This window comes from Thamnophis elegans, chromosome Z (assembly GCF_009769535.1).
Source record: "Thamnophis elegans isolate rThaEle1 chromosome Z, rThaEle1.pri, whole genome shotgun sequence".
NCBI classification, from domain to species: Eukaryota; Metazoa; Chordata; class Lepidosauria; order Squamata; family Colubridae; genus Thamnophis; species Thamnophis elegans.
This window is the reverse complement of record NC_045558.1, coordinates 12,279,014-12,293,211: the sequence shown is the minus strand read 5'-3', so window position 1 is coordinate 12,293,211 and position 14,198 is coordinate 12,279,014. Positions and strand designations below refer to the sequence as shown.

Sequence of the window (14,198 nt, the reverse complement as noted above, 5' to 3'; positions counted from 1 at the left end):
CCTATCTAACTTCTAATCATGCCACCATTCTAAAAAAGAAGGGAAAGAAAGAGAAGAAAAAAAATAAATCAGAACATCAACAAAAAAGTGAAATTCTTTCCTTTCTATCCATCATCTCTTGCCCACTTCAATATTTTGTTGCTATGCTTTTTTTGACTTGCCTCCCATATTCCTCTCTTGGATCTTCAGTCTACTTCTTGGTTATTCAGTCTAAGTATTTCTCCCATCTCTACCCCCTTCCAAAATATTTGCCCAGGCCCCTCCCTTTCAAAAGTGTCTTCCTGTATCTCAAATTCTCTTTTCAACTCTCTTAAAATGTTTTCCCCCTGATTTAATTCATCAATTACTGTTATTTTTATTATTATCTCTTTGTCTTCTTTTTTTGTTCACTGGTTCTTTGGTTCAATCTTTTCCTCCAATTCCTCTGTTAATACCTCCCTTTGCTGGGCGTCTTGAACTTTACTTATCATCTCTTGTATAGTATTTTCCATTTTTTCCATAATCTCCTTAAATCATTTTCTATTACGTCCTTGTGCTTTGGAAAATCAGCATCATCTCGTTCAAAATTCCACTCATTTATTCCTTACGAAGCATCTTATTTGGTTTTTAAAATCCTACTTTTGTCCAGTAGTCCTAGAACCACTTACTCAGACCTAAAGTTGCCTTTCAAGAAGTACACTCATCACAGTTCTTTGTATCCCATAGGTTAAATCAGTTTGGTTTATATAGTCCCAGAAGTTATCAAAAGCCTCTTTACGTCCCCTTTACAGCTTCAATCTTCAGGGATCATTTTAATTAAATAACTTCCTTGTTCTCATATTTGAGTCTCCAATAGTCATGAGATAGTTAGATATAATCTAATAAATATTTTCTCAATTCATATAAGTATTCCCAGACTTACATATTTTCCTTTCGTCATCAGGTGGCGCTCTCAACTTAAACTTCTGTGTTGCCACTAATCAATATAATTTTAATTAATGGTAATTCAATTATCAAAATGGGATAATTTTTTTAAATAGATAATTCTAGCATTTTTAAATGCCTTCACATTTCCAAGTCTTCCCAGTTTAATAGTCCAATTTTCTGTTTTTAAAGATTTATTGTTTTCCTCTCTTTGCATCTTTTCCTTCAGGTCTAGTGTTTTTCTCAGAATGCTTAATCACTGCTTTAACAAATAGTTCTGAACAAATAGTTCTAAATTATCCTCTCCCCCAGTTTCAGTCACTGTTCACCTACTTCACTCCAGCATCACTCTTAATTGTTCCTCGGTTTCCTAACATTGTAGCATCTTTAGGCTGCCTCTTCTCCTCACTGTGGCTAAGAGGGAAAAAGAATCCCACATCAGACAGGAGAGCTGTGACTCTCCGCAAACTCACAGGGTGCCCCTCTTTGCTTCACCACCCCTATAGGGCAGCTTTGGCTCCTTTCAGAGCCCACCGACAGAGAGAACTCAGAATGAGAGCATGGAGACCTGCCCCGTATGACCAATCCCACTACAACAACAACCGGAAGTCCATGTCAACTGGCTTTTTGTTTAATTAAAATCGCAGTCACAAAGAGGAAGGTTTTGTTTATTTGTTTGTTTATTTATTTAAAACATTTATATAGCCGCCCGTATTTAAGACAACCTGGGTAGCTTCCAATAAAATCATTTTAAAAACTCTAAAACATAAAATAATAAAAACAAAAAAAAACTTGGCATCAATCCACAGTGATGTGTGATTATCTGGTCTTTTCCAAATGCTTGGATTAGAAGGCAGGCACTTTACAGAAGGCTAGGAAGACAAACACCTGCCAAACTTCAAGGAGCAAAATATTCCACAGGGCAGGGGCTGCCACAGGAAAAGCATGTTTCCTGTTTCCCACTAGATGGCAGTATTTGGGGAAAAGAAACCAGAAATGTGCCCACCTTATCTAGGACAGGTAAGTATCCTTAGGGAAAGGTGCTCCCACAGGTAGCCCAGCTTTTTGCCATATTGGGCTTTAAAGATGGTAACTAGTACATTTTGTTTTTTGAATGGGTGGAATTTCTAGTACACGGAAGGGAATGCTTACTTGAATGGGATGATTTCCTTCCCACAATGGCACAGAGGAGATTGTCCTATAATCTCACAGGCAGTATTTTTTTTAAAAAAAATCCCTTCATATGAGCAAATGAACTATCTTAAATTAGGACCACCAAATGACTCCACAGTTTACCTATCAGTTTACAGGAAATCTGTTTTCTTTGTTCTGACATGTCCTGAACCCAGCTCAGGAAACTATTGTTCTATATAGCCTTTGTCTGAAATGTTATACTTGTCATTAAGGCCAACATCAGTTACTATTGCATTCGCTTCAAAGTGTTACATAGCTTCTTCAATTTGGCACTAAATTATTTTCCTGCATAGTTATGCATGATTTATACAGTTTTATTTTTATTCCATTCTGATGTCTAACTCTATGCTCCTCGTTCTCATCAAAAATGAATTTTGGACGTCAGGTCTTGATCTTTCCCTAAGGTGTTCTTCTTCCTCCTATTCATCATAACACAGCTACTTCTCACTCTGTCTTCTCTTATCTTTAACTGAAGATACTTAAATCAGAGAAAAACGATTGATTTGTTATATTCTTTATGTAAACTTGTAAATCATTAGAATGTTAATGCTGGTTTGAGTTAATTCTTTCCTGATCTTTTCAAGCTAATTATTCTTTTTCAATCATGAATTGGAATAAATGTGAATTGATTAATTCCATTTTTTTTTACTTAGAGGCAGTTATTCTCAAATTAGGAAACAGGGAAATATATATTTATTTTACACAGAAAAGATTTCTACAAAAAATAAATCTGGTACTACTTGCTAGACATATATGTGTGCATGTGTAAATTTACACGTATACGTATACCTATAAAAGGGAAATAATAAAATATCTAAGTCATTTAGGAATTTTTAGCTAAAAACAATATTTTGAATTATGCCTATAAAATATTGAGTGTGCATGCATGTGTCTGTGTCCACACTGAAATTCTGTTTTGAGGTGTTTAAAGTCTCAGAATATATTTGTTTGTATATTTGAAAAGATTAGAAAATAAAATGTACTATATAAATCTAGCAGTTATTATATGCAAAATTAGGGATGGGGGTATTTATTATCCTGTGAATTAAGAAATATATTCCTAAGGCAGTAGCTTTTAAGCCTTGATTTATTTAGGAACATATGTATCACCTTTCAAAGCAAAAGTTCTCAGTGAAACTGTATTAGCTTTTGAAGCAGAACTCTGCTAATACTGCTTCAGAGCTGAAAGTGAACTGTTAATACACACTTTAACCAAAGCCAGAATTGTTGTCATTTGTATTACTAATGTAGGAAATGCAGAAGAAAAGGAAAGCACCCTTTTTATTACTTTTTTATTGCTGTTTAAGAACACATACTGTCTTTCGTTCAACAATTCAGGAGAATATACTACAGACAAGGAACATTTGGAATAACATGGTATTTAAGGTTGTGAGGAAATTATGATTCTGTGTGTTGGCATCACAAATCATGCTAAGTTAAAAATTTGTTTTATTGTTGAAGAAGCCTGATGTCACACATAATATTAAAACTTGCATATAGCTTAGAATCCACAATGATTGAGTTCATACATTGTGCTAACCAAATCTAAACAAGCTCTACAATAATTTAAATAGCAGTGAAAATGAAATGAAGGATTTAGTTGATAACAAATTAATCTAGATTAAAATTCTGTAAGCATTATAAAACACCTTTACTAATTCATGTTACTCTTGTGCCAGGATAATATTTTAAAGATTACACCTGTTATTCTATTATTTTAATAAATATGTATTTAGGACTTAATTTTTTATGATTCCTGAAAAGTATTATGTTTTTAGATAAATATTAATATTTAACAACATCTTTGTTTTTTTATTGCAGAAAAATAAACAAGTGCTACAGGGGCCGTTCTTGTCCAATAGTTGTACATTGCAGGCAAGTATAATTTTTTTTAATATACATATTAATGACAGATTAATAGCTTTGTACATTGATTTATTAAATAATCAAATTAAATGCATTATAATTCTGACTACTTCATTCATATTTTCTGCTGCTATGAGTTTCTTATAAATACAGAAAATCTTGACAATTCTCATGTATAGACTGATGCCTTAAGAAGAGATTTATCTTAAATTATCTAAAACTAATGTTCAGCTCTCACCTTAACCACTACAGAAATTGTTTCTTTTTAGTAATATGTAGCATATAAATACTGCAATTGTACATATTTTTGCATGGGCAAAAAGAGTATTGAGTCAAGTTGAATTTACTTCTTGGTAAATATGCATAGGATTATACTACTGCCAAAATACTTACCCCTTTTCATCTCTGTTATTGAATTGCATTTTTTTAAAACCTTCATATTTTTTGTTCATAGTGCAATAATAAGGCATAATTACCATGTATATGTATATTGTGATCTATTCACAATTATGTTTTGTAGAAAATTCAGACTGGCCTTATCTTCTGAGGCTGTTTTGCCACACAGTTTAACAAACTTTGAAGAAGTAGAAGAAACTACTTCTTTTTATATTATGAAAATGTTTCTATGACAAATCTCCATTTTTGTTGTCATTCCTGAACAGTAATGCCCTGAGCAGGTTAAAAATAATGTACAGAATATGAATAGCATCTTTTTTTTAATTGCAGCAGTTTTTCTGTAGAGATAGATAGAAATAAATTGGTGGTAAAATAACTTTTGTCATTCTTTATGACAATAAGAAATACTTCATGACCCAGCTGAAAAATGGATTCCTAAAAGAATAATGTATATATTTTGGGTTATCACAGAATGTGCAGGTTGAATATTTAATCCAAGAATCACATTATTTACAAAAATGCATTAGAATTATCATGTAAGTGATTTTTATAGGCACAGGCATGTGGGTTTTTTAAAGTTTATGTACATTATTATGACCAAATCTATTATTTTAATAAACAAAAATGTCTCTTTGTTTTCATTTTTTATTTATTTTGAGTCCCTTTTGTAGTGACATTCAAGTATCATTCTGTGGTTGTTTAATCTGATACAGGAAATTACTTTTCGCTCAAATTGAACACAACATTTCACTATTATTGTCATATCTTTTTTCTTTCTGCAATGCCTCAAAACCTTCTTATATGTTAAGAAATATTAAAATGAGAAATCACTTCCAATGACTCATTCTCTTTCATGGAAGTATTGTCAAAAAGCCCATAATAGGTTAGAAAGTGGGGAGAAGAACAAAAGGAAAATTGCTGAAATCTTAATAATGTTTGCTCACAAGAGATACAAAAGGAATCACATTTCCAGATAAAAGCTGGTCTCTTTTGAAGGCAGTGAAGACAGTATTCAGATTACAAATCTTGACATATTTATACTTTCTATGACAAATCTCCATTTTTGTTGTCATTCCTGAACAGTAATGCCCTGAGCAGGTTAAAAATAATGTACAGAATATGAATAGCATCTTTTTTTTTTAATTGCAGCAGTTTTTCTGTAGAGATGAAAAGAAGAAAGTAGCTAGCCATATCTTTTTCTAGGCTCAGGTGGCTAGTATCCAATTTCTCCGTGAAGAATAATATGCCCTTTAAATAACAAAAGGTTTTTCACAGCAGGAGGAGAAGCAGGTCAGCTTGCAAAGCCAGGAAAGTTCCTGGAAATTTAAAGAGAGCTATCATTTGGGGAAAATGCTTTTTCCTCTATTTGGTTTTTCTTATGGACCAAGTTGAACAGCTTTTCATTATGCATGCAGGTTTCAATACTTATTTGTGTTGAGTAAAATATTAAATAACACTCTTCTCAAAGGTTTATTTTTGTCTTTAGAGAAAAAAATTATTTATTCGAACCAAGAAATCATGTATGAATAGTTCATTTTTAGAGAAGTTTTTTTGAGTCACTATTATCTAATTTATGATGTGCTCCTCCATCACAAGTTAGTCCCCCACTTATATTTACATCATATCAAGATAAACTCTAATTTTGTTAGGATTTTGTGCACATTGAATTAATTAGATTTTTTCTCATTGTCTATAGTGATGGTGCAGGAAGAACTGGAACCTACATCCTAATTGATATGGTTCTCAATAAAATGGCCAAAGGTGAGAGTAAAAAGTGATGCTGCTTTAGAGTTCGGCAATATTCTGGCCTATTGATAAGAAGGGCCTCAGATGCATTTTGAGGGAATTTGCCTTTGTCTGAATTTGAAGCTGATTTTTTTTTCTGAAAAGGTTTTTTAATAAATGTGTTTGACATATACAAAAAGTATAAGCTGTGTATTTTCATCATTTATGTAACTTCAAATAAGAGAAAGTAGAAGATACATAATTAGTGTTATTTGCTTAAGTCTGTAAGTATCCATTTCCTCAGCTGCATTCACCTATGTAGTTACGTTCAATAGCTTTTCCGGTTTGGTGGTTATTCTGAAATCATGAGATCATTTTCAAGCTAAAGTTTGAAGAATTCCATCAGTTACATGTTTTTATTACCTAAATTTAATAAGATAGTTTAGGTATTCCTGATCAAAGAGTTTCCTTGAGTCCCTAACAGAAACTGACACCATTCCTACATCATATAGTGCTAAACATTACATATTTCTGCAGATCTGAATGCATGGTTATTATTTACATGCAATTATTTACAAATTCAAAATAAGAAATTAGTGAACACAGCAGGCACAGAAGTTCACTGCTACTTTATTTTAATTGTGAAATTGTTTAATAAAGCCCCAAAACATAATTGACTCCTTAGTTCAATATGTGAAAACAATTCCATTTTAACAATACTGAGATATTCTAATCCCTCTGGTTCTGATTGTTGTTCTATCATGTTTCAATGACTATGGGTTGGTATGGTACTTGTGTGAGCATTTGACAGCAATGTGTTCCAGCTCTCAAATGTTGTTTGGGCCGCTTTCTTTTTTTCTTTCTTGGCTGCTAGATGTGTCTTCATTTTAGCTGCCTTTCATTCCACCAGTGCTTTTGCTTCAACTGCTTCTGAACCTGATTGTGCTTCTCCCAATTCTAAGTGGGACTTTCATTTTATTGAACTCACCACATTTGTGATTCGATGCTGCCTCTGCTGTCTATACAAGTAATACAGAATGCAGTATTACTTGAGCATGTGGACTGCCCAGAGTAGCAGATATGCTCAGAAAGTCCTGGGGACTTTGAGACATGAGAAGAGAGGGCAGATTTAACTGTCAGTCTTTCTTTCTGGGAATGTGGAATTTGTTGGAGAATTTGTGGGATGGTGTTTGTGTACTTCAATGCTTGCTCATTGAGATGTCTAAGAATTGCATTACTGGTTGTAGCATTCTGCCTAGGCTGATCTCAGCCTTGAAGAATCATCCTGGTTTATAGCATTCTCTGCTTTCTTTGGGCTTTCTTTCCTTTCTTGGGCTCTTCCAGACTTGTTTTGAGCATGGATCCTTTTTTAATTTTTGTTTTTCTTTGGCCTGGCAGAACATCTTAATCTCTGTTTTGGATTTCACTGCTGTAAAGCTTTTGGGAGATGGAATTTTACTAAGTTACTTACCAACAGTGTGACACACCTCATTTGAATTGAATTTAACTTGCATCAATTCCCAAATATGTTGCTATTCAATCTGGCCACTAGAGGGTGTCCAGGTGTATTTATTTGTTTATTTACCTACTGTACATATTTATTTTGTAAGATTTAGAGGCCGCTAGACTTCAAGTATTTCTGCATGGCTTACATATTATATTAAAATTCTCAATCTTGTAAAGCAAAAGAAAAATAACACTGCAAAGTGCCTCTTAAATAGATAGATGAAAAAACCTACAATATAATAATACAAATTCCCCAAAACTGGCAGGGGTCAACAATCATGCCCTCCCCCAGGCCTGAGAGGAAAGCCAAGTTTTCAAAGTCTTATGGAACACAAGATTGCCACTAGGAAGCATTTACACTGTCGTTCACTTTGGCCACTAGAGAATTTGCTGTGGTTGTCTCCTAGCAACAGCATGCTAGCCACAGATTTCTATGCAAAGGCTTGAAGCCTGCTTTTTTATGGACATATGCTTCTGTGGGTTTTCTGCTTTGTTTCATTTTCTCAAAGGCACTCAAATCAGCTAGAGAAGTTGGCTAAGAAAGAAGTGGCTGAACTATGTGCAGCCTTGATCAGCTTATGAACAGAGGAGGCAGGAGATGTTTCAGACAGGAGATATTTTGAGTAGTCAAGTAGACTGTGATTATTCTGAAGGCTTTGCAATCAAATAGTAAACTGTTTTTAAATTGCTTTTTAGTATTCCAATTTTGTAAAACCTTGGATTATAAACTTTGCTGACCAGATAACATTCAACCCTATTGTTGTTCTTACAATTTTTTAATATATTCAAGGTAACTTAAATTTTATGTCATAGTCAAAAGAAAGCTGTTTGATTTGCATGTACTATAGATAAAATCCTCTCAGTTTTCAGTAGTTGCTGGTTGTTTCAGAGGAGGAGATGGTAAAATGGCAAGAAATTACAAGATAAAAAGAATTCACTTTGGTGTGGATGGCTGGGGTCTGGCAATCACATCTTAATAACAGTGCATGCGAGCACTCTGAGAATTCTTGGAATTGCACCCAAATTGGTTTATCTCCCAGAAGATTGTCAGATGTAACTGGTTTTGATGTGAGTGATTGCAACCGCTAACATGAATAGGACAATCTATGCTGAGCAGGCTAGATTATTGAATCTGTAATATTATTTTATGGAATATTTGGGGGCAGAACTGTCATGGATAGAAAGTGGAAATGAAATAGTGGAATATAGTTTAAGTAACATAGATGTCCATACATTGTATTAAGCCATGATTTATTTAACTGTGGTTTGTATAATATCATAAATCAGAACAACTATACCAAGGCCCCAGGATTACACACACTCTTCAGAAAATGTGGATGAGTCTTCAGAGGCTTTTGAAATATGTAATCCAGTTATAATACTATATTGTGAGAGGAGAAAAATATAAGTAGACCTCAAATTATTATCACAATTGAGCCCAGCATATTGCTCAGCAAGGCAGTTGTTAAGTGAATTTTATGATCATCATGAATATGATGCTGCAATGATCATAAGTGTGAAAAATGGTCATAAGTCATTTTTTTCAGTGCCATTGTAACATTAAATGATCACTAAATTAACTGTTGTAAGTCAAGGATTACCTGTATTAAAATATATGACCAGACAGAAATTAAATAAATTATATTTAGTTTCAATTTTAATATAAATGAAATCAAATGAAATTAATTTCACTCTTAAAGAGTATCCAGAAGCATTTGGTTTCTAGTTTCTTTCTGAGTCCAATTCAAGATGCTGGTTTTTATCTTTAAAGCTTTTCATAGCATGGAATGCATTTATCTAAGGCAGGGGTGTCAAACTCACATCGTCACAGCGACATCACGTGATGTATTGGGACTTTTTTCCCCTTCTCTAAACCAGGAGTGGGCATGGCCAGCACATGAACACATCCAACCCATGGGCCGGGAGTTTGACAGCTGTGATCTAAGGGATCACCTCTGCCCAATTACATCTGCCTGTCCCATTTGTTTTGGCAGAGGCGGTATGCTTCAGGTCTCATCTGCCAGGGATTTACAATTGGCAAATCCCAGAAGACTGTCCTTCTCTGCCATGGCATTTATTTTATGGAACATTCTCCCCCTTGAAGTAAGTTTAGTAAGTAAGTCTTTATATTAGTTAAATTCTTGTGTCTGATACTTTGTAACCTTCAATTGGGTGAAACAAGGCATTTTAGAACAACAATCTTGAATCAATATATCTCAAATGTGCTAATTTATGAATGCATCCAAAATCTAGCAGCTACGACCTCAGTAGGATCGAAATTTGCTTTCCACTTACACTTCCCAGAACCTTGTAGATTGCATGGAGCAAGGGAAGGTAACAGGTGCATATCACAATTTTTCCTCCTTCCTTTTGGTCGCTGTGACCAATCACCAGGCAACAAGGCCTAACGGGCAAGCCACCATTGCCTGATTTGAAATCTAGGCCGAAATTTGAATTATCTTAATGATAATGGCTTGTGAGGGAAGAACAAGAAAGCAATTCAGATGCCTGCTGACAAAATAGGGCTAGCCAAGGGGCACTGACAGTTGATGGGTGAGAGAAGGGGTTCTTGGGGATATGCCAGAATAGAGGGCAGAGGTGCATTTTTCCTCATAGTTCACCGTAGTTTCCTTCCTTCCAACAAAGTAGCAAGCAGTTCCATGGAAAAGCCAAATAAGAGAAGGAAGAGTCTTCTCTGAGGCTTTTCTGAGGGTGGTGAATTGAGAGCAAATGATGCAAGCCCATATTATATATGTAAAGAAGGATAACAACCAAGGACTGATTGACAAGTCCTTTTAATGTTCCAAAATCGCCTGAAAATGTGGCTTTGTTATCAGGCTTGGGGGTCCCAGGAAACCAAAGATATTGTGAGACAGTTCTATCTATCCAGTACAAAATGGCTATATGGTCTGTTTTTTAACAATTGTTTTTATATGCCGTATTTTTCAGAGTATAAGACACACCTAGCTTCTGGGGTGGAAAACAAGAAAAAAAAAAACTGCCTCCCAGCAATTTACCTCTTTGTAGCAAACAGCAAACAGCCTGTTTCAGTTTCAATTTTACCATAGACTGTTTAGTATGAGAAAAAAAATTCTGCCTTTGCCTCCTTGCAACAAACAGCAAACAGCCCATTTCAGCACAGCCCTGATTAGCACTGATTGTTGGTTGGGTCGACATCAGCTGATTCTGGTTGCAGGGATTGCCATAGCCTATTTCCACCTCCCTGTGCCCCATTTTCGGCCTCTGGGTGCCCCATTTTCAGCTATCATGCACCCCATTTTCGGCCATTTCTGGTGGCAGGGATTGCAATGGGTGGAAAATGGGGCACGGAGAAGCCAATTGTGTATAAATTACAATGGTGGAAACACTTGTATGGATTATTCCAAAGAGACCATGCAAAATGGGAAAACTAGGCTAGGATGGCACAGGTACTCACACATTCTGGAGAGGTTCCTAGTGTGATTATTGCAACTGTGTATGCAGCTGAAGGGTTAGGGGGTGGGTGGGAGGAAGAGGAGGCTGGGAAGGAGGAGGAGGGGTGCTCAGGATCACCCCACCCCAAGGTGGTGAAAATATCAGAGTGGGCGCACAGAGGCTGAAAATGGGGCATGTGGAGGTGGCAATAGGCAATGGCAATCCCTGCAGCCTGAAACAGATGGTGGTTGGGAGGCCGATCCAGCCAACAATCAGTTGCTTGTGTTAATCAGGCTGTGCTGAAGCTGAAACAGGCTGTTTGCTGTTTGCTGCAAGGAGGCAAATTGCTGGGAGGCAGAGGCCAAAGGATGGGAGTCCAGTGGGTGGGCGGGACTATATTTGGTATATAAGACACACTCTAATTTTCACCCTCTTTTAGGGGGGGAAAGTGCATCTTATACTCCAAAATATACACTATTTATTATTTTATTTTAATGGTTGAATGCCACCTAGGATCACTTCATATGAGATGGGCTGCTACTTGATATTTTTTTTAATTGTCTTAGTCTCAACAACATTTGAGAACCTCATAATACTCACATCTTTAAAATTCATATATTTAAGGACCACAAATAATAAGTTCAAAATTCAGTTCATTCTTATTTTGCATATTACACTGTTTCCAAAGAAGTAGGTAATTTTTTAAAATGCTTTTGCCATTAAATTTTACAATAATGACTACAGTAGTGATCAAATACAATCAACAGATATTTTCAAAGGTTATTTTTAATTAGTTTCTGGCTTTTTCTTGATGCCAGAACTTCTACAGCAGGCAGACTAACACACCACTGGATTGATGTTAGAATCTCTAGGACTTTTAAATCTTGTCAATAGGACAGGAAGAAAGATTTTCTGCTACATTTCATCACTGTTTTACTGGGTATTCTGTCCATTTTTCCAAATTTTCTCTACATCTTCCAAAAAGAAATACATTTTATCTCATGCACAAATCTCCCAGAATTGCGTCAGCAATACCTAATTACTTGCTAAAAAAGTGAAAATGCTAAATGTGATTATTCCTGAAAGTAAGAATTTTTAATGTGCTCATATATATTAATCATCTGGTTGGCTAGTGTGAATGTTGAAAACTTGAGAACTTCATTACTTAAACCTCATTTTTGGATGATCTGCTTCCTCTGTATTTTTTCTTTGCAATTAATTTTTACTGATTCACAGGTTACCTAATTTGAAATAGTAATTATTTATAATTATATGAAATTGACTAGCAGTTGTACTTGAGATTTTTCATACTAAGAAACAGTATTGTGGCATACCTGATTTCACTTTTGTTCACATATTGATCAAATAGTGTTTGAATAGTGTATATTGAATTAATATTATTTTTAATTCATACAAAGAACTTTTCATGGTCTCACTAGTTCCATGGGAATTATTCCAAAATGTATATAGTGGGTATTTTAAAATAAATGCTTTTTTGTTAAAACAAAACAAAACAGGAAAAAATATAAACAAATCCACATATTTGTCTTACAATCATGATCTTATACATGATGATCTGATGTGTAAGGTCATGGAACTGCTTCACCAGTTCTACTGTCCTCAACTATCTCAACTTATCCTTCTCTCTCAAGGAACTCCACCTTTTCCCCTCTACTGGTGTTATATAGATAACATGCATGTCCGGACAATTTTATCATTTCTTTCTATCTCTTCAGATTTCTTCTCCAAACCCATTTTTCTACAAAGCAAACCTTTCTAATGTTGTTGCCTTCCTCTAGTTAATTAATAGTATTAATAATATCTATGTAAAATCAATGGCAAGCACAGGATACCAACTTTTAAGGACTACATCACACAGTAAAAGGAAAAGTATACTGCATTCTCTCATCGTGCTGCCAAAAAAACATGCCTAAGTTGCTGTTTTATGTTATTCAATTACATCATGACCATGAATGATAACTCAGGGTATGTAATCCGGAGACAGTCAGATGAAGAAACATCAGTACTGTTTTGATTTGTGTTGTTGACAGGATATCTGCTTTCTTTCTGATAAATGTGTGTGAGAGGAATTCAGTAATATGAAAGAGAACATCTAGCGACTTTAGAAAATAAGACATTTGCTTTTCTATTTTCTCCATGATAGACATTCATGTCTATGTTTTTTATCCTTTCATCTTGCCTAAATCTGTAGTGCATAAGGAACCAATGGATGTTTTTCTTCCAAGAATAATAGCAGTGGAGTCAAAGATCATTTGTTTTTCATTGGAATGGCTACATCGAAGTCTTGACAAAAATTGTATGTTTAGGTTAAACTACTATTGAATTCTGAAACACATTTATCACGTGATAAATATATTTAGGGTTGCATCATTTGACCCTAAATGCATGCATTTAAACAGAAGGAAATTATTTGCCTCCCCTCTTTGTGGAATTTTACAATCAGCTTTTCAGAACAAGATCTTTATTCTTGTTCTTGTAAAACACTTCGCATATTGATGGTGTTATATTGCATCCTGATCAGTTTAAGAAATTTAGATGTCCAATTTAAGCTTGTATTACAATTTTTAAGATTAATTCCTTTGAAATCAGGTGGTAAACTATATACTCCTCAAGGAATTTCTGAACTAAAAATAAGTATTTATAAAAAATATGTAAGATTCAGAATTCTAAAAACCACCATATACTAAAATCCTATTTAAGAAATTGACCCAATTTCTGATTTACTGGTAGGGTAGCTAATAGACATGGATTAGTTTCTAGAGAAAACCAGATTTCACAGGGGGAAAAACTCAGCCCAATCTTTCATGGAACTCCATGAACCAATGGGACTTCAAAAGTCCCAATCTAACCACTGTCTAACATGGAGCTACATTAGTTAATAAACAATAATAAATCTCTTGCCCAAAAACTAATCCTGGATAATGGGTATTTTTATTATGAAGCCATTTACTTTTTCATTATGTCTGTGGGATGATAGCTGAGTAATAACTCCTTATCTAAATTATCTGCAATATGGAATGTAGGAATAAATCAGCTCTCTACCAAAATGATCAATAGAAAATGTTTGTTTAGGCACTTTTGATAGGTATTGTGAAACACTACCCCTCGATCCTCATAGTGTCTGCATCAGCATCATCATCATCATCATCATCATCATCATCATCCTAGCCATT

General features: G+C 34.7%; 1 protein-coding gene across 1 annotated transcript in view; it reads left to right on the top strand.

Annotated features, from left to right (window-relative positions):
* Positions 1 to 14,198, top strand: part of PTPRN2 (protein tyrosine phosphatase receptor type N2) — a 530,861-nt gene that overhangs the window by 498,560 nt on the left and 18,103 nt on the right. The window contains exons 18-19 of the mRNA XM_032234973.1: positions 3,919 to 3,972; positions 6,056 to 6,120. Coding sequence (XP_032090864.1) covers positions 3,919 to 3,972; positions 6,056 to 6,120 — 119 coding nt within the window. The remainder of the gene's footprint in view (positions 1 to 3,918; positions 3,973 to 6,055; positions 6,121 to 14,198) is intronic.